This window comes from Arvicola amphibius, chromosome 10 (genome assembly GCF_903992535.2).
Source record: "Arvicola amphibius chromosome 10, mArvAmp1.2, whole genome shotgun sequence".
In the NCBI taxonomy this organism is placed as follows: Eukaryota; Metazoa; Chordata; class Mammalia; order Rodentia; family Cricetidae; genus Arvicola; species Arvicola amphibius.
In genome coordinates this window covers 83,133,591-83,155,705 of record NC_052056.1, presented here as the reverse complement: position 1 = coordinate 83,155,705, position 22,115 = coordinate 83,133,591, and the positions used below count along the sequence as shown (strand labels likewise).

At 54.1% G+C, this 22,115-nt stretch overlaps 1 protein-coding gene across 1 annotated transcript in view; it reads left to right on the top strand.

The window, feature by feature from the left end:
- The window catches only part of Ncor2 (nuclear receptor corepressor 2), a 155,932-nt gene that overhangs the window by 87,224 nt on the left and 46,593 nt on the right, over positions 1-22,115 (top strand). Inside the window, 6 exon segments of the mRNA XM_038345068.2 lie at positions 1,637-1,815; positions 5,225-5,279; positions 7,169-7,267; positions 16,259-16,431; positions 17,496-17,668; positions 19,346-19,408. Coding sequence (XP_038200996.1) covers positions 1,637-1,815; positions 5,225-5,279; positions 7,169-7,267; positions 16,259-16,431; positions 17,496-17,668; positions 19,346-19,408 — 742 coding nt within the window.

The following is a 22,115-nucleotide window of genomic DNA, read 5'->3' as shown; positions in this document are numbered from 1 at the left end:
CACATGTCAGAACCAGTGTTGGGTGTTGTGGGCACACTAGTAACCATTGGCCTTGACAGGTCGTGCCTGTCCCCCAGAGTGCAGAGTTGATAGAGATACCAGCAAACTGGAAGATGACCTGGCAAGACAGAGTTGAGGAAATTCACTAATCTGCAACCCCTGGTGCCCAGAAGGGATATCAGAAGGCTGGGTTGGTGAATAGGGATAGGTACCCCTCTCTCTTCTCCCACTGCCACATTTCATACCTTCTGTTGACTGACCTTGGCAGAACTGGCAGGTAAGCCTGCCAGTGGGATAAGGTGGAACAGCTGAGGACCATCCTCTAGGAGCCTGTCTTCCATCCTGTTGTCCTGTGGTCCTCCCCGGAGCACCTGGACATTAGTGCCAGTATTGGTGATTCCACCTATGATCACCATCTCGGGACCTGTCCCTTCTGGTCTGTGGGCTTGGTGTCCAGTATGACATTTGTCCCCATGGCCAGCATCACAATGGACCCAGAATGCCATGTCCCAGAACCCTTGCTTCCTTCCCAGTGGCTTTGCTCACAGGTAGAGGTGGCCAGAGCACCCATCCCCTTTGAGTCCCTCGAGGCTGTTTACATGAACACTAAAGTGAGGTGCTGGACAGGACAGTCAGTGACGCCTTTGTGACTGTTCTCTGAGCTGAGTCCCCGCCCGTGCACCACAGTTGGCTACTTAAGTTGTCTCCTTGTGTGTGGTGACAGCCCCAAGCACCTAGCAGCCTGACTGGCTTGGGGCGGGCACCCTAGTGCAATGTAAGATGCCCAGATGGCTGGCCTTAAAGTGATGTCCTTTTGCCATAGTTCTGTAGGAAAACCTTTCCTCCTCTTGGGGACAGAAAGCAGAACTCGAAAAGCCACCAGCTGCAGCCCTAGAGCTGGCTGGCTGACGACCATGTTCCTGGGTTCAGTACCTGTCCCACTGATGTGGCGGCTTCACCAGCAACTCTAGGACGTGGACATGCCTTTCATTTCCTCTGGAAGCAGGAAGGTGTCTCTGTCCACTCACACACTAGACCCTTCCCCGGGTCCTAGCCACACAAGAGTACTGCTGCTGCCACCCCTTGGAGGAGACATTCCCAGAGCAAGGCTGGAGGCAGAGTCTGGTTCAGAGCCAGAAAGTGCTGGTCAGGAGACGTTCAACAGTCAGTGGCATTTCCCCAACACGGTGGATGAGGCAGCCACAGAAGGGCAGGGCAGGCTGAGTCCCCAGGGGATGCTGGTTGTGAGTACTTGGCAGGTAGGTGGCTAGGTTCTCTGCATGCCCTGTGCTGTGCCCTGGATTCCTGGCTCTGAACCAGACATGTGCCACCCCGTGAGTGCATGGAGCCAGGCTGGGCCGTGCCCCGTCCCTGCCCTCACAGTGTTTTTATTACACTGCCTTCGTGGCCCTGAGTTTCATGGGTTCTGCTGCTGCAGATGAGGCCTCATACTTTGTACTGAATTTATAGCTCTGCCTTCCTGCCATCCCACGCCTCTAAATCCTCACTAACGCTAGCCACTGCTGGCTCTTAATTCATCCCCCCACCCCCAGCAGTGTCCAAGGCCCAGGATGCTTGCTCCTCACCTGCTAGGTCCTTCACTTGCCCTCTGACCCCACCCTCTGCTCTGCTGCAGAACCTGGAGAAGCAGATGCGTCAGCTGGCAGTGATCCCGCCCATGTTATACGACGCAGACCAGCAGAGGATCAAGTTCATCAACATGAATGGGCTCATGGACGACCCCATGAAGGTGTACAAGGACCGCCAGGTTACCAACATGTGGAGTGAGCAGGAGAGGGACACTTTCCGTGAGAAGTGAGTGCCCTCCACGGCTGCCTGGGAGCCTTGCCTGTGTCTTCTCTGTCCTCACACCCTAGACATAGGGGCATTCTGTCCGGAATTCTCCCTGCTCCGGTGGTACACTGGGGTCCTTGGCCTCTTATCTCTGCTTCCATCTCCATGGGAACTATGTATGTCCTTGTCTCCTCTTCTCCACAGCCTTGAGTCAGGCAGTTCCCCCCACATACGCACAGAGAGGTGACGACACCTCATGGGCACAGAGCTGCATGGCAGAGGCAGGCTGCAGCTGTCCAGCTGGAACAGACAGACTGTGGGGAATGCAGGACAGGAACCAAGGGGTGGTAGGAGATGGAGCTCAGCTGGGTGTGGTGGCCACACCTTTAATCCTGGCACTCGGAACACAGAGGCAGGTAGATCGCTGAGTTTTCCAGGGCAGCCAGGGCTATGCAGAAAAATCTTGTCTCAGAAATGGGGGGAAAAAAGGAACTCCAAGAGGTTTCTGGGTAACAGTTTCAGGGGGATGAGTGTGGAGCTGCTGGGTAGAGGAAGACCAGTTCAGCCCAGGGCGAGGATCCGAGGGGTGGTGTCTAGGCAGAAAGAGACATTCCCCCCTTTTGGGGGCCCTGGAAGAGGTGGTGGGTCTCAAGGTGTGAAGGCAGAAAGCCCTCCTCAGAGAGGACCAGGACGGGAGGCAAGAGAGTAGAAAGTGAAGTGGGGACGGAGGCCCGCATGCTGCCCAGGAAGGGCCTGCTGGGAGCGAGGTTCTTGTGCAGCAGGCATTCATTGAGCAGAGTGGCTGACCTGCTTTCCCTCCAGAGAGGCCTTTGTCTTTATGCTTGCTTGGGGAACGGTTGTCTAGGGTCAGACTGTACCTGCCCTATGAAGGGCGCTGTACAACAATAGGCTGCCCCGTTCCAGATCACAGACCATTCTTGGTGGCTGCCCAGGGCTTGGTGATAGAGTGGGTCTCCTATCCCTAGTACAGGTCAGCAGGGGATGTACCCCGAGGAGCTGCTTCCCCGGGCATCTAGTTCTTGGTCTCTTCGTGGCTTGTGTCTGGGACTCCTGTTCCCTGTCTGGTGTATGATGTGACCCAGGACAGTGGCCAGAAGACAGTCCTGGGTCCTGAAGTGACTGAGGCTCTGTGTGTCCAGGTCCCCTGGTGGTCTTGTTATTTTAGTGGATGAGCACTGTGTGGGTGTTTGTGTGGCTGAACCTTCCTGAGGCATCTCATTCCCTTCAGGTATAGCGATTTACTCTGATCCTCCATAGCCAGTGTCTACTTTGGATCTATCTTCTGTCTGTGCCAGACGCTGCCATACTAAGTGGGTCTTTGGAGGATCCTGGCCTTTGTGGAGGCCTCATCTGCAAAGGTGCTGATGACAGATGCTCTACCGCTTAACAGCAGCTTGACCCTGCACAAGCCAGTCTCCGTCCAGCCTCAGTTTCCTCCTGTGTAAAATGGGCATGGCCATATAGTGCTTTCTTAGCGCCTGTGAGAGTTCCATGGCAGGGCAGCCCAACAGAGGCCAGGCTTTGGTGGGAACCGGCCTGGTTTTGCTGGCTGCTACTTCTGCCCCAACACAAAACACTCTGGCCACCCTGTCCCTTATGTGAAAGGTTGATTTGCCTAAGACCTGCATGTCCCCATTCTTATTTCAGGGTTGGTCACAATAACAGATGTAATCTAAGTCCACATGAACAGTCGTTACTCAAGTGTTATTTGGGGGATAGTAACACGGGCATACCAAATATGGTTTTCATGGGCCCAGATGGTCTGTGTGTGCTTAATGTATATGTAGAACTTTTGTTGCCTGGTTGTTGTTTTTCTGTGGTTGTTGCTTTGTTTTTAAGACATAGTCTCATAGCTCAGACTGGCTTCAGACTCATTGTATCGACCCTCCTGCCTCGGCCTCCTGAATGCTGGAATCACAGCATGAGCCACTATGGCCTGCCTTTATGCAGCACAGGCTGGCTTTGAACTCTGAAAGTTCTTGCCTCAGCCCATAGTACTGGTAATCTAGGCATGTGCTGCTACGGTGGACTTCCTTTTGGTGCCTTATTGACCTGTGATTAGTAGAACCCCAGAAATGCCCCCTCGGCAGTGGCATGATGTGCCCAGTACTAGTCTGGACCCAAGACCTCATGTATGCCCACCTCTGGGGACAGCCTACCTCTGAGCCTTGTGGTTTAATTTTTTTTCTTTCATACTTTGGAGATGAGGTCTTACTAAATTGCCCTGTTTGGTTTGGAACTCACTTTACCCCAGTCTGGTTGTCCACCTGCCTCAGCCACTTGATTTGCTGGGTTGCAGATTGTGTCATCAAATCTGACTCTAACCTGTCTCCAGGGAACTGATGACAGGGAGAGGGATAAGTGCCCTAAAGTGTCTTACATTTGGTTCCTGGTGTCCCGGGGCCCATTACTGCCGGAGGAAACCCTATAGAAGATATAGGATCAGGGCAAGAGTGGTAGGTGCCCTAGGCTTGCCTGCCACCTGGGTGGGCGGAGCCCTGGCAGGGTAGCCCGCCATCCTGCCGCCCTGCTACCATGGCTTCCTTGGGAAGAGCTAAGAGGCCCTTCCGGATTCCCCAGTGTCTGGCGGAGGGGAGCGGGAGAGGCCTCTGGCCTGCTGCCCAGCCACCTGGAGGCCAGGCAGGGCAGCCCAACACAGGCTAGGCTCTGGTGGGAACCAGCCCGGTACCGCTGGCAGCCATTTCTGCCCCAGGAGATACCGGGGTGGTGGCAAGTTGTTGGAGACTAGGGGACAGGCCCAGTGACGCCACTCAGCATCCTTGGGGTGTGAACAGGCCTTGACCCTGTCCCCACCCCCACGACTGCCTGGCCCTGACATTTCAGCTGGCCGGCTTTCCCAGTAATGTTCAGTCTTCACAGGAAGCTGGTGGCTTGGCGCCAGTTCCCGCCACCCCCTGCGGCTCTAGCCACTTTTGGCTTTTCCTGGGCATCCGAGGCTCTGCTCCAGCACTCCGGAGGCCTTATCGCCTGGCTGGCCTGGCCTCATTCAGGCAGGCTTGGCGTAGGCTGAGTTAGGCCAGGCTGAGCTAGGTCCAGCTTCTCAGACCTAGCTGGGGAAAGACACAAAAGCAGATCTGGGGGGGGGGGGACCCCATTGGCAAGCTGAATGCCGTGTCCTCATTTTTCCTGGAAGCCTGCGGCAAGACAAACAAATGTATTTTCAAAGGCATTACAGCCAGTGAGTCACTCAAAGGAACGCCCTGGACCCTGGTCCCTGCCCCACAGCCCTTCCCACGCCCTGAAGATCTGCTAGTGGGGCGGCGCCCGCCAAGCCAGGCTGGGGTGGCAGGCGCCCGGGCACTTTCAGCTCTTGGTTGTCTTGCGGGACCTCCCTCAGCCTCGCCTAACCTCAATGCCTGTCTTTTTCCCCCCTTCTCCTGCCCCCCAGGTTCATGCAGCACCCCAAGAACTTTGGCCTGATCGCCTCATTCCTGGAGAGAAAGGTGAGTGTCTATTCCTGGCTGGCAGTGCTGGGTACTAAGCCAGCTCGCCATCCATTCCCCAGGGCTGGTATCTACGCTGGGCGGAGTGCATGCTCCTCCTCTGTCTCCCTGGCCAGCTCCATCTTTTTCTTACCTCCGCCTCCTTCCTCGGGGAAAAGCCATGCAGGCCCCACCCGGGATGGGGAGGAGCCTCGGGCTTCAGTCCCAGGCGGCAAAGCTGTGGGGACTGGCATCACATAGCCATTTGCCCAGTACACAGGGATAGGCGCCAGTTTAGAGAGTTTGCCACGTTCCAGCTGAGGCCTTGTGGCCAGGTATGGCTTGCATCCAGGACTGTGTGTTTCCGGAATGACCTTCTGAGTCCATGAGTATTGTGGGCTTCCTAACAGTCCAGATACTACTTCCAGTGTGTGGCTAAAGTGTCTCTGTCATTCTGAATAAACGTTCTTCAGATTGATGTTTGAACCCCACCTGTCCCCCAAACCCGAGCCTGGAGCCACTCTGTTCTAGCTCTGCTTCCTATTGACAAGGAGTCACATTGTCACCAGAGGGCAGTTATGTGGCCTTCACTCACACACTAGGCTGGCTGATGGGACATGGACAGCCCTTAGCGTGGGCATGTGGCAGCATTGGCTCTGTGCTGGAGTTGCTTCTGTAGGCCCAGCACCTTAGACTACCATGGCCAACCCTTGAGGGCTACAGTTTATGTGTCTAGTCCTTCCACAGTGGTATGCCCACCAGCCACTCTGGCTGGCCCCTTGGCCCGAGTCCCAGGTCTGCTGGCAGCTGGTGGGAGGTGGGACATGGGAATCTACACAGCCATTTTCAAAGACAATGACCATTCCTGACAACTGTCGTGGGGGTGGTATGTTCTAGGACCCTTTGGGATCCAGTACCTGACGAACCAGTGTTGGAAATCAGCCCTATAAATAGCCTACCTGGCTGGTGACGTGTCCTGCTGGGTGTGGGCGACCCAACAGTTGTAGGTTAAGGCTAGGGCTCGATAGAGTCAGGGTGGCTCAAAAATTGGAGGTTGAGCAAGGCTGCGGGGAGGGAAGAGGATGGGAGTCTGAGGGGGAGAGGCACTCAGAAGGTCCAGATGAGGCTGGCCCGAGCCTCTCGGACACAAGGTTCCTTCTATAGCCCAGTAGGCCCAGGCAGTGTGACAGCGAATGCGGTTGACATCCAGGTCAGACTTGTCGCCTCAACACTTGCTGTCAGACCAGGAGGAAGTTTAGCGCCTCCCTGGGCTGAAGGGCAGTCTCTCTGCTGGGCCATGGGTGTGGGCAAGAGTTGGCTTGGGGGACCTTGGGGGCACAGTGTCTGTTCGTGGCTCATTCCAGGGGTGACCTGATGTATAGGCAGCTGGGGTCTGTCCCACCCCACAGTCCTCATGGTCTTTGTCTTGATATAGGAATGGACATCTCAGGCACAACCGCCACTACACACATCCATTTTTGCTTCTTGTCCCTGATGCCTAAGTTCTGGGAGAGGTTCTGGACTCCAGGTGTAGGGAGTAAGCACAGAGCCATGTGTGGCAAAGGCTGGGTTTGTGGAGCTGTATGTGCCTGAGGCCTTGTTCTTCATGGGAGCTTGGCTGTTGGGATGCCAGCCCTGTTACAGCTGCAAGGACAGGACCTATGTTGATAGCCCATAACTCTCTACCGTCTCTCCATGCCAGGCTCTGTCCCGTGTGTTTCTCATTCAGAGTAACCCACGTTAGTAGCGTGATCAGTGTGCTCATCACACACAAGCTGGTGAGATTGGCCAGGGTCACCCAGCTTGTCATTGGAGGAACTAGGATTTGAACTCAGCCTTTTTGATGCCTGGCTCCTATTCTGAATTCTTTTGCCCTGCATGCTCCTCAGCGTCCTTTCTTTGTCCCACAGACAGTAGCTGAGTGTGTCCTCTATTACTACCTGACCAAGAAGAATGAAAACTACAAGAGTTTGGTGAGGCGGAGTTACCGGCGCCGAGGCAAGAGTCAGGTAAGAAATGGTCTGGGTTGCTTGGCTTTGGGGCCTGGGCCGCTGCAGTCCAGGGTCCCTCATGATTGGAACCATACACTGTTAGGGTTCCCTCTATGGCATCTGACTTGAAGAGGGCTATTGACAGTGTATTTTGGGAACAAACTGCTGCTTCTGTCTTAGCTGGGTACGACTGGTGTACGACTTATCCGTCCATAGTCCTTATGGCTAAAAGGCCACATTTCAGGATTGGAGAGATGATTTAGCAGTTAAGAACACTGACTGAAGCCTGGCATGGTGGTGTATGCCTTTAATCCCAACACTTGGGAGGAAGGTGGATTTCTATAAATTTGAGGCCAGCCTGAGACCAGAGCTCCAGGGCAGTAAAGATCACACAGATACATCTTGTCAAGAAATAAGGTGGCAGGCAGGCAAACACTGGTTGCTCTTAGAGAGGATCCACATGGTAGCTCACAGCATCTCTTAAAGAGAGACCTAGTCTCAGATACAAGGTGGACAGTTCTTGAGGAATAAGACCTGAGGTTTTCATCTGGCTTCCATGTATATGTGCACACAGATACAAACACACTCGTGTGTACACGCTCAGCGAAACACCCAGGACTTGGTCTGTGGCTGTGGATTTCCAGCTCATTTTATGTGTCCACAGTGCGCTGGCCTACTTATACTTCTGACAGATGTGTGACTCCACAGCTGTGTGGCATAGAGCAGTGGGTATGCTGTAGGTCTTGTTGCGGTGTCCAGGAATGTTCTAGATTAACAGACAAAAGGTCAGTTAGCTATCAAGTGGAAGGCAGGATGAGGTTGGGAGGCTTTGGGTCTATGGAGACATGGGACCCTGTTTAAATCTCCAGGACCCTGTTTAAATCTCCAGGGTGCTGCTGCCTGCCATGGTGGTAGTGCTGCTGCTGCTGGGGCGGTGGTAAGGATGCTGCTGCTGACGGAGATGATGGGTTTGGTGACAAGGCTGGTGATCATGGAGCTTTAGTGATGGTGGTTGATGATGGTGTTGGTGATGATGGTGTTGTTGGTGATGGCAGTGATTGTCTTTTCTGTAGCTTAAAAATACCATTGCCAAGGCAGCTTATAGAAGAACGCGTTTACTTGGCTTACCGTTCTAGAGGGTTAAGAGTCCATCATGGCAGAGAGGTGTGGCAGCAAATTGCAGGCATGGTGACAGGAGAAGAAGCCAAGGCCTCACATCTCGAACCATAAGCAACAAGCAGAGAGAACAAACCAGGGGCAGCGGTGACTTTTAAACCTCAAAGCTTGCCCCTGGTGATACACTTCCTCTCATAAGGCCATACCTCCCGTGCCTCCCTAAACAGTGCTGCCAACTCAGGACCCAAGTGTTCAAATTCTTTAGAGTATGGGGAACATTTCATTTAAGCCACCACAGTGATGATGCTGGTTTTGGTGACAGTGGTGATGGTGATGATGATGACCCTGATGGTGAGAGGTGTCGTAGCCATAGTGACAATGGAAAGAATAGGGAACATAGCTAATGGGGCATCCACAGGGGACAGACCTTGGCTGTAGGAGCTGAGGGAAGACGGTTGTCCTATGGGGATCTTTGGGTAGTGGGGCCAGCCTGTGGTCTCTGGCCAGCCGCACTGCTGGTGTGCATCATGTGAAAGTTCTGCTGAGCTGTGAACTCTAGGGACTGTGTTAACTGGTCTCTGCGCTGTGGTGATATGCCTTGAAACGGCTGAGGGCAGAAAACTGCTCCCACCTGAGGGTTGTCCCGCCCAGTGTTCCTGTGCTGCAGGCTGCTTCTGTCTCCATCTGCTCTTTGGTTCCTGTTCCCAGTGGTGCCTCCAGGAGCTGCTAAGCCATCTCTCTGTGTCCACTTTTTTGCCATTGGTCCCCCCTCACACTGTTCTTCATCCTCTCCATATCTCTTGGTTGGGGTGGCCCTGTTTGCAGATGCCGACACTGTCACTTAGGGACGCCACAAGTGGCCATTCTGCTTCTCAGCACAGCAGGTGCCATGCAGAGGGCTCCCAGGAGGTGGCTGATTGGTGGACGAATGTCTGTGCTCATAAGGGCATGTACTGAGTGCTTCCTGAATGACACTAGGCTTTGAGAACTACCATTCTAGGGGAGTCCATGTATTCAGGAACACACTGGGATTCCAGCAAGCCATTCCTTCTCTCGGATTCTCCAGGGAGAAGCTTCAAGGTAGACAAGACACCAGGTGGGTCTTCCCAGATGGCTAAGGTGCCAGTGGCCCTCCCCCTCTCCAAGCTCCACATCTTGCATGCCTCCTTGGAGAAGTTACATTTTCTGCACTAGCTGTCTTCTTTCCTAGCCCACGCAGGTGTCCCGTGACCCCCTCTTCCTCCCTACATGCTCTTTCCATCCCTGCCTTGATGGGACTGAGCCAAGAGAGGAACAGGACAGAGAAGTGACCTTGGGGACACCTAGGTATCTAGCACCCATACCCCTCTGAACACACTGGGATGGATGTCTGGAGATGTGACTCTCAGATTTACCCCCTACTTTGGTGGCCAGCTTGTCCAAGCCAATGCTCTCTAGTTCTTCAGAACTTGCTGTTAGTGACTCTGAGAACCTCAGCCCTAGGAACTAGCACCCAGAGAGCAAGGTGGTAGGTAAGGAGAACCTCAGACACCCTTAGGACCCTTTCTGTAGTGTCCCTACACAGGCGGAGATGGCTAAGGACAGGGTGACAAGCACTTCCCTGCAGGGCTGTGTGGCCAGGTCAAGAGGAGGTGTTTACCTTGTTAGTGTCCTCCACCTGCCCTCAGGCATCCCTGCTGACCTGAACCTGACAGCCAGCCCTTCCCTGTCTGGACCCCACCGGCCCTGTGCCAGTACTTGGTCAGTGGTCACACTTCAAAAACATAGTGGTAGCCGGGCAGTGGTGGCGCATTCCCTTAATCTCAGCACTCGGGAGGCAGAGGCAGGTAGGTGGGTTTCTGTGAATTTGAGGCCAGCCTGGCCTACAGTGCAAGTTCCAGGACAGTCTCTAAAGCTACAGAGAGAAAAATCCTGTCTCGAAAAACCAAAACCAAAAACAGCAAAAACAACCCAAGCAAACAAACTAAACCTACAGGTTATAAAGTCCTCACGGAAGTCATTGGATACCAGCAGTGACCACCAGTGACCTTCAGTTCTCAGCCTACCTAGCCAGTGCTTGCCTTTATTCTGGCTGAGAGAGTGAGGCTTTCCTTGACCTCAGCTTCCCATGGGCGAGGAGCGTAGCTAGCCATTTGGAGTGGCAGGCTCACCTTACTGCTTAGCTAACAAGGTGGCTCCCATTCCAGAAGCTTCTCTGGCCTCTGCCCAGGGTGAGACAGGCTCAGGAGTGTCTGGGGACAGTGACCTCCTCACTCATTCTTCGGACCATTCTCTGGCACCTCCCCCGAGCTGCCCCACTGACTGGGCAACGGTCTGATGGCCACTTCTGGTTCCTTGCCCAGATCTGCCGAGGAGAGTCACAGCTGTACTGTCACCACCACTGTGGTCTCTCCATCCTAAACCCGGAGTCTGCAGAGGCTGTGAGGGGCCTGTGACTGCGCAGGCGTGTTCCCGAGGGTAGACTAGGTAGGTCTTCTAGAGCGTTTTTTCTGCAGTCAGGAAAAGTCTGTCCTGGACTTCTGACTTCTAGGCCAGCCTCTCTTGAGTGAGGTGGACATTGGTGGCAGAGGCTCTTCGTCATCATTGATGTCAGCCCTCACATCCTGGCCCATGTTTTGTCAATTGCCCCTCTCACCCTCTGTCACGCTGTGCTTCTCCTGGCCTTGGCCACACATGCTGGTCACTCTCTGCCTCTGTGCATGGCTTCCGCTCTGGGCTCTCATCTTTTCCCTCTCTGTCTGGCCCTGTTTCCTGCTCTCTGTCTGCTTTCCTGTCTATCCTTGTCTTTGTGACCCTGTGTCACCTCCTCTTTGTCCCCATCTCACCTCTCCATCCACCTTTCCTCCCCAGCCACACACTATTTTCTGGTTGCTTGCCAAGGGGCAGCAGACCTTGTTCCCAGGCAGGGCCCAGGTTGCCTGGCCAGGAACAGTATGACCAGCAGGCTATTCCAGGGCAGCACCAGACAGGCTGGCCAGTGTATGGTAGGCACTCTTTCCTTGAGGACCAGCTAGCTGCCCCTTGCCTGTGACGTCACCAGGGGTTGATGACCAGGGCCTGTGGGTTAGACCAAACCACAGTGCCCTGACTAGGCCATTTAGTTGGGAATGTGCTTGTGTCTCAGACCTTAGTAGGAGGCCTCCAGCCTAGGGCCTGTAGCAGGCTGGGTAGCTGCTTTATTGGGTGTGTTCTGGGCAAGGCAGACCCGTGCCAATTTAGGCCCAGCTAAGCAGACATCCCTGATTTCCTGCCCAGCTCCCTGCCAAGAGGGGAATCTGCTCAGAGCTGGCATTTGGGGAGCCCAGGAGGCTGGAGAGCCTGTGCCCTGTGGATAGAGCAAGCTGGGTCACTTCTGTGGGAAATGAAAAAGGTTCAAAACCTTTGCCTGGGCCAGGACCCACACAGCACAGAAGACTCAGCTCTTCCCACTACCCAAACTGACCACGTTGGAGGTGGGAGTATAAGTGCTGCTTGGACACGATCCATCATTCGGACAAACATGACCCTGATGCATACCAGATCGGTAGCACTGGGAGTTGCCCACTGGTGAAGGCTCTGCATGTATGGGTCTGTTTTGATGACTTGACTCTGAGCAAGACACATGAGGTCTCTGGATGTCAGCTTTGAGGTGGTTTGGAAGACTGCTCAAGTCCTGTGCCCACGTGAGCCAGGGTAGCTTTCAGGGATCTGGCCCCAAGGGCTTCTCTGGAAGGCACATGAGGCCAGACTTGAGCAATAAGAAGGAACTGACCTGGCAAAGGGCACACTGAGTGCAGAGGCCCCAGGAAGGGACTCTAGTGACCTCTTCTGAAGGCAAGAGGGGAATGGGAGCAAGCTACTGTGTGGAGGTCAACCCAGAATGGATGTCCCAGGTCAGATTTTATTCTGGTGGAGGGCAGGATTCTGCTTAGAAGGGTGTGTGTGTGTGTGTGTGTGTGTGTGTGTGTGCGCGCGCGCGCGCACACACACACACACACACACACACGAGCGTACATGCACATTAACAAGTGTCCCCTCTGTTATTCTGTTCCATTTCCGTGGGACAGGGTCTCCACTTAACCTGGAACTGGACTGGTGGTCAGCAAACCCCAGTCATCTGTGTTGTCCCCTCCCCGCTAGCACTAGGGCTAAAGGTGCACACATCTATGTGAAGCTTTTGATGTTGGTACTGGGATCTGAACTCAGGTCCTTACGCTTACACAGCAAGCGCCTTTCTTTGCCCGCTGTCCCAGTAAGGATTTCTGGTGCTGTGATAAACACCATGACCAAAAGCAACTTTGGGAGAAAGAAATTTATTTCAGCTTTACAGTTCAACCCCACAGTCCATCTCTGAGGGAAGTCAGGGCAGAAACTCAAGATAGGAAGCAGAGGCCATGGAGGAATACCGCTTACTGGCTTGCTCTCCGTGGCTTGTTCAGCCTGCTTTTTTTTTTTTTTTTTTTTTTTTTTTTTTTTTTTTTTTTTTTTTTTTTTATAGCATCCAAGACCACTATCCTGGAGCGGCCCTGCCCACAGTGACCTAGGTCCTCCTACACTGTCATCAAACAAGAAAATGCACAAGCCATTCTAATGTTCTCAGTTGAGATCCCCTCTTCCTAAGTGACGCAAGCTTGTGTCAAACCAGCCAGCACGCCCACCAGGTCCCGACCCCAGCCCCCAGTTGATTTAAAATGGGACCTTTAGGGCTGGGGATGCAGCACACAGCTCCAGCACTCGGCTAGCCTGGGTGAAAGTGTGTCCCCAGCAGATAGCTCAGGAGAGTGTGAACAGCTAGTGCTGGAACCTCACAGTCTTAGGCCGGCTGGCCCACCGTGGCCACATGCCTGTTTAAACGCTGACCTCTGACCTGGTGTGGCACACCCCTTTATCCTAGCACCTGGGAGGGAGAAGCAGGCGGATTTCTGAGTTTGAGGCTAGTCTGGTCTACAAAGCGAATTCCAGGCTAGCTATGGCTACATAGTGAGGCCTTGTCTTTAAAACAAAACAGCAACCCCTCCCCGCCCCGTCTCAAACCAACCACAAGGCATACATTTCTGTTAATGACAAGGTGGCCATTCTTCATGCTTGACCCTCATTATTCCACTAACTCAGATGGCTTCAGGACACCTCTGAGAGCTGAGCCTGCATTTCCTGCTGTGTGTCTCTGGGAGGGAGGGATGGGGTACCCCCAGCTGCTGTGCACTTCCTCTGCTCTGGTCCCACGCCCCATTCCTGTTCACCCACCTGACCTCTCAGGTTCCCTTCCCTGCACAGGGAAGCTGTCAGAGCTCAGTTGCTGGGGCATTTGGTTTGTCAGTTCTTGGTATTACAGTGTTGGTTGAATGAATGAATGAATGAATGAATGAATGAATGAATGAAGAGTGTGTATTAGTCAGAATGGCTGTGAATTGTCAAGTTTAAGTTTGGTGCTGGGATGGAACCCAGGGCATCCCAAATGCCTTCCTTTGGTCTTGGCTACCACAAACCTGAAGACTCAGTGCAGAGATTGGGTTTTACCAGGCCCACTTCCTCATACAGGGGGGTCTTGGGGATACGTGCCAGGCAGGGCTGTGTGTGCCCCTTGAAGGTCTTACTTTGCTCTTTCTCAGAACACTTCACTCTTGGCCTGGTCGGCTTCAGAACATGCTCTGTAGGGGTGGGCTCCACACTTTGGGAGCCTTGGTGTCCCATTGTAGACAAGGGTTTGTTTGAGATAGGAATAAAGTAGGTGCCACAGTTCCACTTGGAGGAACCCAGAGTCTCTGAGGCTGTGGTGGAGGTCCCGTCTGGCTGTAGGTTCTGCTAGGAGCGCTGTATGACCTCGGATGGCTTGCTTGACTTCTGTGTCTTGTTCTCATCCTTGGAACAGGTGTAATATCAGGTGACATGAGGACACAGTCTCATCCTAGGCACGTTGTCAGCTGGCATCTATCCTTACATTTTTTTTCTGAAAAAAAAAAAAAATGAGTTCTAGCAGATCTGGACACCTGCAACTCCCCGTAGAGCCTTTCAGGGTGCCCATAGTGTTGTGATCTGGGGGTAGGGGGACATATATGGCTACCCTGACCATAACTGATAAATTGTTATTTGCTACTACTGCATGCTTGGGAGTCATGGCGGATGGTGGCATTTGATCTCCAAGCTGGGGTTGAAGTCTCCTGGGGTATCCCTTTTGCCATGGGTTACAAACAGCCTGAGGTTTTCCATCACTCTGATCTGAGGACTCCAGCAGTAGGCTTGCAAGGGGCTAGGTGAATATAGGGAGCCTCAGGGTTAGTCTAGAGTCAGCCTACAGCCAAACTCGGCGCCTCAGTTGCTTTTATAAATAAAGCTTTATTGTCATATGGCATTCCCATTTGTTTACACAGTGGCAACACCAAGCTGGGTGCCTTGGAGACTAGGGGTTCAGCCTGAAGTCCTTTCACCAGCCATTAGAGAAAAACTTGCCAGTCAGTCTAAGGTCCCAGTCTGCAACTTGGAAATGCTCTGGAGCAACCTGGGAATTGACTTTATTTTTGTTCTAATGGTTTTATTTTGAGACAGGATCTCACTATGTAGCTTGGGCTGCAATCCTCTTGTCTCTACTTCCCAGGTGTTGGGGTTACAGGTGTACACCACTGCTTCTGACTAAGCTGGGACATTTCAGATACTGATGCTGCCTCTAGCCAGGGATCATGGTGATCTTGGTGAGGTTAGGGTCTGACAGCCTTCGGGCATCAAGAACCACGGCTGCCCATGTGATCACTACAAGCCTGAGATCCCTAGGCACAGCTGACTGGTGCTGCCAATCAGCCTTACAGGCCCTGTGATTCACCAACCTCAAGCAGCTGGTCAGAGGGACCCAGCACACAGCTTCATTCAGGCCAAGGCACTGTTATGCATAAAAGTGAATCTTCTGTCACTTCTGTCACCCCTAACCACAGGGCTCAGACCAGGCTGCAGGGACACCTCTTAAGGTTCTTGCTGTGGGCAGTGAGGTCTAGGTCCTAGACTCGGTTCCAGCATTCTCCCTAGCCCCCAAAGACACTGGATCACAGCCCCTGTGTGTAAGGGTGGGAGATGCCGCGGAGTGGCTTGGGTACCACGCGCCTGCGTGAGACAGCTCAGGCCCCATCTGCAGAGACCTGTAAAATGCAGGCCAGGCACAGAAATTTCCTCCTGCCGTCCATCTCCTTGAGTTCAGACCCCTGGTTTCCATGGTGCTCACCTTGAGCACATGTTAAAAGGGACACTGTTGAACTGACAAAAGCCCATTCAGTGCCAGCTTCAGGGAGCTCTGTCAGCCAGAATGAGGCATCTTTCCTGAGCCTCATGAAGGGGTAGGATCTGAAAGCAGGGCCCGGACTGGCTGACAGACATCTGGTGCCCAGCTGAGCAGCCAGCAGTCACGCATGGCTGCCCTGGCCCCTCCTCTCCGATAACATGGGGTTCTTGGTGGTGAGGAGGGTGACTCTGGGGATCCAGAGTAACAGTGTAGCCTCAAGAGCACATGGTAACTGTACCAGTATGCCACGATATCCCTGTCTATCCCCAGTGTAGCCTAGTCCTGCAAAAGACAAGGCCTAGAGCCATGGTGGACTGCTGTGTTTTCCTGCCAGGAAGGAACAATGGAGGGGAAGAGGACTGCCTTCCTGCCTTCTCTTTCCACACCTTGTGTTGGCATGCCCGCCTGCACCCTGCCTACTGTCCCCACTCCAGGCCTTTCTGCAGGTGTCAAATCCACTGGGCTTAGTGGAGAAGGCAGGAATTGAGCCCCTGTGTCAGGGCATGGTGCTTTTCTCGCTTCCCTCTGACTCCTGCCTCTCCCACTTGGCTGGTTTCCCAGCTGCCCCGGCCTCTGTGTTCACCATCCCTCCCTTTCCCAGCTTCACCTGTCTCCCGTTTTCCCTCCTGCCTCTGCTCCCTGGGCTGTAGCAGCAGCAGCAGCAGCAGCAGCAGCAGCAACAGCAGCAGCAGCAACAACAGCAGCAGCAGATGGCACGGAGCAGCCAGGAGGAGAAGGAGGAGAAGGAGAAGGAGAAGGAGAAGGAGGCTGACAAGGAGGAGGAGAAGCAGGATGTGGATAACGAGAAAGAGGAGCTCAGCAAGTAAGGCCCTGAATCTGCTCCGCTCACACCTGGGCCCTGGGGAGCGGTGCCTGGCGCCAGTTTGGAGCCCTAGTCAGTTCTCCCAGGCTGCTCCTCCCGGAAGCCTCAGCCCCTGCTCCCACCATCCCCCGCCCTCTCTGTAGCCCCCCCAGAGACCTAGAAGACTGATTGCTCATTTGAGCCCTGCTCCTGGACTCATAAATCCAGACAGCCACTTTGGCGCTCAGCCTGGCCTCTTCCCTAAAGCCCTTGAGGTCCAAGAGGGAGAGTAGGCTGAAGAGCCTCGGGAGGATACAGGGATGCAAGCATCTGGCAGCCCCCACCGCCATAGTCACTCCCATTAGCACCTGACAACTCCAAGCTGGGGGAGAAGGTGGAGGGGCCGCAGGTGCCTGTGATGGGCCTGTGCATGTCAGCGCCTCCCCCTTCCCTGTCTCCACGGCTCCAGCCAGCATCTTTCAGGAAGATGAATGGGCGACAGAGACGATAAATCTGCCCAAGATGCTTCTGAGAAGCTAGGTGCCCAGGTCATGTGACACCCCCCTGCACCCTCCCACCCTCAGCGCACGCACACGCGCGCGCGCACAAACACACACACACACACACACACACACACACACAGAGAGAGAGAGAGCTGGGGCTGGACTGCTATTCATTTCCCAGGCATGCAGTCCTGGGTACCCTGGCAGATTGCTCTGTAGGGATGCAGAATTAAGTCCTCTGGCTAGTAAAGAGACTGTAGAGAGTCTGAAAGGCCTCTAGCAGGACCCCCTGTTTGGTGTCAGTGAGTCCCCACTGGTGATTTGTGGAGTCAAGTGACTGACTACCCAACAGTTGCCCTTCCCTCCCCAGACCTGTAGAGTCTCCCGCTGCCCTTCTGATGCTAAGGTAGTATTCCAGAGGGCTGCCTGCCCATAGCACTGCCTCCCCACAGTGCCCTCTTTTGGCTGGCATCGCCTCTTCCCTTTCACCAGCTCTGAGGGAGAGACCCAAAGGTCTCTTCCAGTGGTCCTGAGGTTTTCAGCCCTAGCTGATCCATGCTGGTCTTCCTTCCATGACTGCAGGGAGAAGACAGACGACACTTCTGGGGAGGACAACGATGAGAAGGAGGCTGTGACCTCCAAAGGCCGCAAAACTGCCAACAGCCAAGGCCGCCGCAAAGGCCGCATCACCCGCTCCATGGCCAACGAGGCCAACCATGAGGAGGCTGCTGCCCCTCAGCAGAATTCAGAGATTGGTAAGCAGGGCCTAGGGACTAGGAGAGCCTGGGAAGAGCTGGGACACAGGGAGATTGGCTCTTGCTAGGATTCCTTGAAGTTGGAGTGAACTGTGGGTCGCCGTGGTTGGAGTTCAGGTCTAAGCGTTTGCCTACTGAGCTCACTGTGACCTGGGGCATTCATTCTCTCACTGCTACACCCCCCAAAAAAACCACAAGAGATTCCAGTAGCCTGGACATGGGCAGAATTTAGGACCCGGAAGAGGCTGTAACATTCACCCCTCCCCCACCCAGGCCCCATTTGTTGTCTTAAATCAGAAGATTGAGCCGTGTAGCCATTTCCTTGGGTGGTGATGAGCTGGGTGAACTTACCTGCTAAGAGGACAGTTTCTTTGTGGTACCTGTACCTTCCTTTGTGAGTCTTGGTTCTCCTTTCTGACCTAGAAGGGCTTTTTAATCCTGCCTCTTCTTAATAAAAAAAAGAGGGCCAATAGAGCTGAGCTGCAGTTCCGTGGGCAGCCACTAGGGGCAGCAGTGCATGTCCACCCTCTTGCAGGTCATCTTGGCTTCCTGGGTCTCTTCCCAGATGGAATGATAGTGAGACCCCGTTTTGTTTCTCACGGACCCTACTAGGGGCTCCCTGGATCTGCGCTAAGTCCTCACTCCACAAACCAAGAGAGTTGGTTTGGGCCTTTACATCGCTGATATAATTGGGGTTCGATCTCAGCCCCACTGATCACGGATCCTGTGTCAGCTGCCACTGGGTATCAGTGTCCCAGAGGCACATGTGCAGGAGAGCCCTGTAGGGCCTGGCCTATGCTGGGATGAATCTGAAGGGTAGAAAACACACCCTGGGCATCTCTCGGTGCTCCAGAATTATCTCTCCTTGGGGGTGCTGTGAGGTCCGCGAGATAGCAGGGCTCGGCAGCAGGAATGGAGAGATTGTCAAGAGGCAGCCCTATCCATTCCCTTCCTGCCTTGATCTGCTTGCTGGACTCTCTGTCCCTCAGTTTGTATAGGGTTCCCAACTCTCCCCTGCCAGTGGGGACTCGTAGCTGGGCTCTGGGCAGGCCACCCGTGTAGTGGATGGAGAGTAGTGTGTAGTTCAAACAAGGCCACTTTGCCCCATGTGTGCCTGACTGTGTCCCTTCTGACGTACCTCATTGTGTTCTGACAAACTGGGAAGATTGTAGCAGTCATCGGCACACTCGGAGTCCCAGCCATGGTGACGTCACTCATGAGTCTTGGGCAGATGTTGAGGAGCTATTTTCACAGTCATAGTTGGAGTAGGCTTTGGGCATCTAGATTCTAGATTCTACGAAGGTCGTGCCCAAGGAGGCGTGACATGGCCTGCTATGCACAGTGGTGCCTCTGTCTACCTGCAGTTCCTACGCATCATCTCTCACTTACCTTGTGACCACATCCCCAGGTGGGCCACTCCCTTCCTAGCAAAGTGCATGTAGAGATAGAAGCCGTGGTCCAGTCCCTAGGCACCTCAGTGTCCTTGTCTGCAATTGGGGATAGCAGATCACCTCTCCGTAGTGCACTGTGGGGTTACATGTGCTTAGCACCCGGCTCCCTAGCATGAGGACTGGGTACTATGTTAAAGGATAGCTGAATTAGGCCTCTGCTGGCTCAGAGCCAACTGCAGGGAAAGCAAACTATGGGGCTTCAACCAATTGCCTTTCTCCCTTTCAGCTTCCATGGAGATGAACGAGAGTTCTCGCTGGACTGAGGAAGAGATGGAGACAGCCAAGAAAGGTAAGGCGCTGTGATGCTGTGCAGTGTGCCTGCGTTTGTCCCAGGCACCAGAGTGCCTTGCAAGGCTGCTGATGCATTTGGCCTGGATCAGGGGCTTAAGAGCCCCAGTTGGACCTGCTAGAGTTTGGGTCTGTTCTGTGAGTGGTGGGCAGGGTGTACCTGGGCTCAGGAACCTGCCGGCTGAGTGCGTGAGTCGCCAGCGACAGGTTGAACAAGGTCCTGGTGGAGTGGTAGGTCACTAGCCATCAAGACAGGGCCACAGCGTCAGGGGCACTCAGCTTCTTGTCATCACACACATGTGCATGTAGCTCTCATATGGGATCCCAAGGACTCCCATGCTGGGTGCAGGTTTGGGCTCTGCGAACATTTGGAGTTTGTGCCTGGGTTTTCGTAGTGTGTTCTGCAGTGCATGGGGCTACAGCCGTGGGGACAGTCATGGAATTGTCTACATCAAATTCAGGGGGTCATCTGAATTCAAGGACTCACCTGAACTGGTGTTAAGCTGCTCGTGACCTTATGACATGCTGGGCTAGGCTATCATACCCTCTAAGATTGGCACCTCGCAGTTGTACCCTGCTGGCTAAATAAGACCCCTATCCCCAGCCCCTCTCTATGAGCCCTGACACTAGAACCTGGCCTTTGAGAGGATTCCCCTAACATTATCGAAAGCTCCCCTGAAACCGCATTCAGCATGGCTGAGGCCTTCACTTTCCAGCTTGGTGACCTATCTCTGAGCCTCAGTTTACCTATCCCTAAGATAGGAGTGCAGTCTAGGACGGCTGCAAGAGTGAAAGCCAGGCATTAAGGGTCTCTGGGTAGGCGACTTTTATGATGGTCCCAGAGCTAGCAGCTGTAAGCATTTGTCCCTACTTCCCATGTGTACTCTCTGAGAGACACAGAAAGCCACCTGCTTACTTGAGTGTGGCGTTGCACTTGAGTCCTGCCTTAGTTGCCAGCCCTCTTTTACCCTGACTCCTCTCTGAGAAGTTGCTCCCTTCCCCTCCTGTCCCTGCATCCTACCATGGATGAGAAGCTGAGGCTGAAGGTCTCCCATAGATCCAGAGGTGGTACACTGAGGATCAGAAGCCAAGCCAGGCCAGGCCACTTGTCCCTCGTCCTTCACGCTCTGCCTCTGCCTAGGCCCTGCTCTGTGACTAAGGTTGCTGTGTTCAGTCTGTGGTGTGGGCGGTGCGAACCAATTGCTTTCATCTGGAGCTTTAACATAGCCGCTACCACAGCCACCTGTGGCCCTGGTCCTCAGACCCGGCTCCTCACTCGTGGGGTTTGCTGAGGGTCAGTAGGAGTGTCCATACCGCCTGAGAGCAGGAGGATGCTCTTAGTGTTCCTGATTCTCCACTTGGACATGCATGCGTCTTTGCTGGCCTGCACCCTCTCTCACCCAAGGTGGACATGGCCTGGGGGCAGGACCATTGCTCAGAAAGCACAGTGTGGGAGTCTGTTCACGGGGCTCTGTGACAGTGTCTCTAGCCGGCTGGGTGCAGTATACAGTCACCCCAGAGGGGCCATGTTGCCAGTTCTTTGGTTTTTTTGTGTGTGCATGTCTACGTTGTGGTTTGTGGTATGAATTCTAAAGAGTCTTTATGTAATGGTCCGATTCCCTTGGTTTAATCTCTGAAAAGTATGTGTAACAGACTTGACCATTGAAAAGCAGTCTGTTAACCTGGACATGGTGGCACACGCCTGCCATCCCAGCACTTGGGAGGCTGAGGCAAGAAGATCATGAGTTCAGTGTCACCCTTGGTTATGTAGCAAGTGGGAAGCCAGCATGGGCACCATGAGACCCCGTCTCAAACAAACAGCGAAACAAAACACACCTACAAAGATCCACAATGGCGTGCTACAACTTCCCACACCCTAGATGGAAATCCCATACCAATTATCAGTCCCTGCTGCCCATCAGTCCAAGGGTGAGGCAGCACTAATGGACTTCCGGTCTGTGGCTGGAAGTCATTTCGCCCTGACACTTACAGGAATGACTCCTGATGCTATAGTCCTTACGCCTGGCTGCACTCACTTAGCACTGTGTTCAGGGTTCCTCATAAAACCATGAAGGCTGCAGGGCTACGTGAACCACATGGAGTATGACACACACCCCCCTCCACACACTTTGCCTGTGAGCTCACCGGGTGACAGAGTGGTGGCTTGTCCCTGCCTTGGGCTGTGCAAGCTGCTGTGGAGACGTCATGTGACCGCCTTTGCTTTTGTCCACATGTAGGCTCAGCATACTGACCGTGCGGTTGCTGGGGAGGTGCCCTCCTTCCCCCACATCCTCCGTATTCTCCTGCTGTCACCAGCTCATAGCTGCTGTTGCCTGACACCAGAGGCTGCTCGCGCTCTCTTCCTTTTGGAAGGGCAGATCAGAAGGTGGGAGGAGGGTGGGATGACTCACCAGCTGGGCTGGGGCGCCCTGATGCCACTGTCTCAAGGTTAGGGCCTTCAGGGAGGGCCGAGAGCTTGTCCCCAGTGATCCTGGGGCCCATGTGCACTGGCCCTGCTCAGTGACATTTGAAATAGCGCCGTGAGCGCCAGCGCGGGCTGCTGCTGTGAATTACAGCAATCTGGACAATTATGCCTGCTCACAGTGGCTGCTGATGGCTGTTCCGGAGGCGGGGGCGGGGAGGCAGGTGCGCACAGCCCGTGGTAGCTCCTTTTCCACTGCCTGTGGGGGTGAGAGGCTAAGAATGTT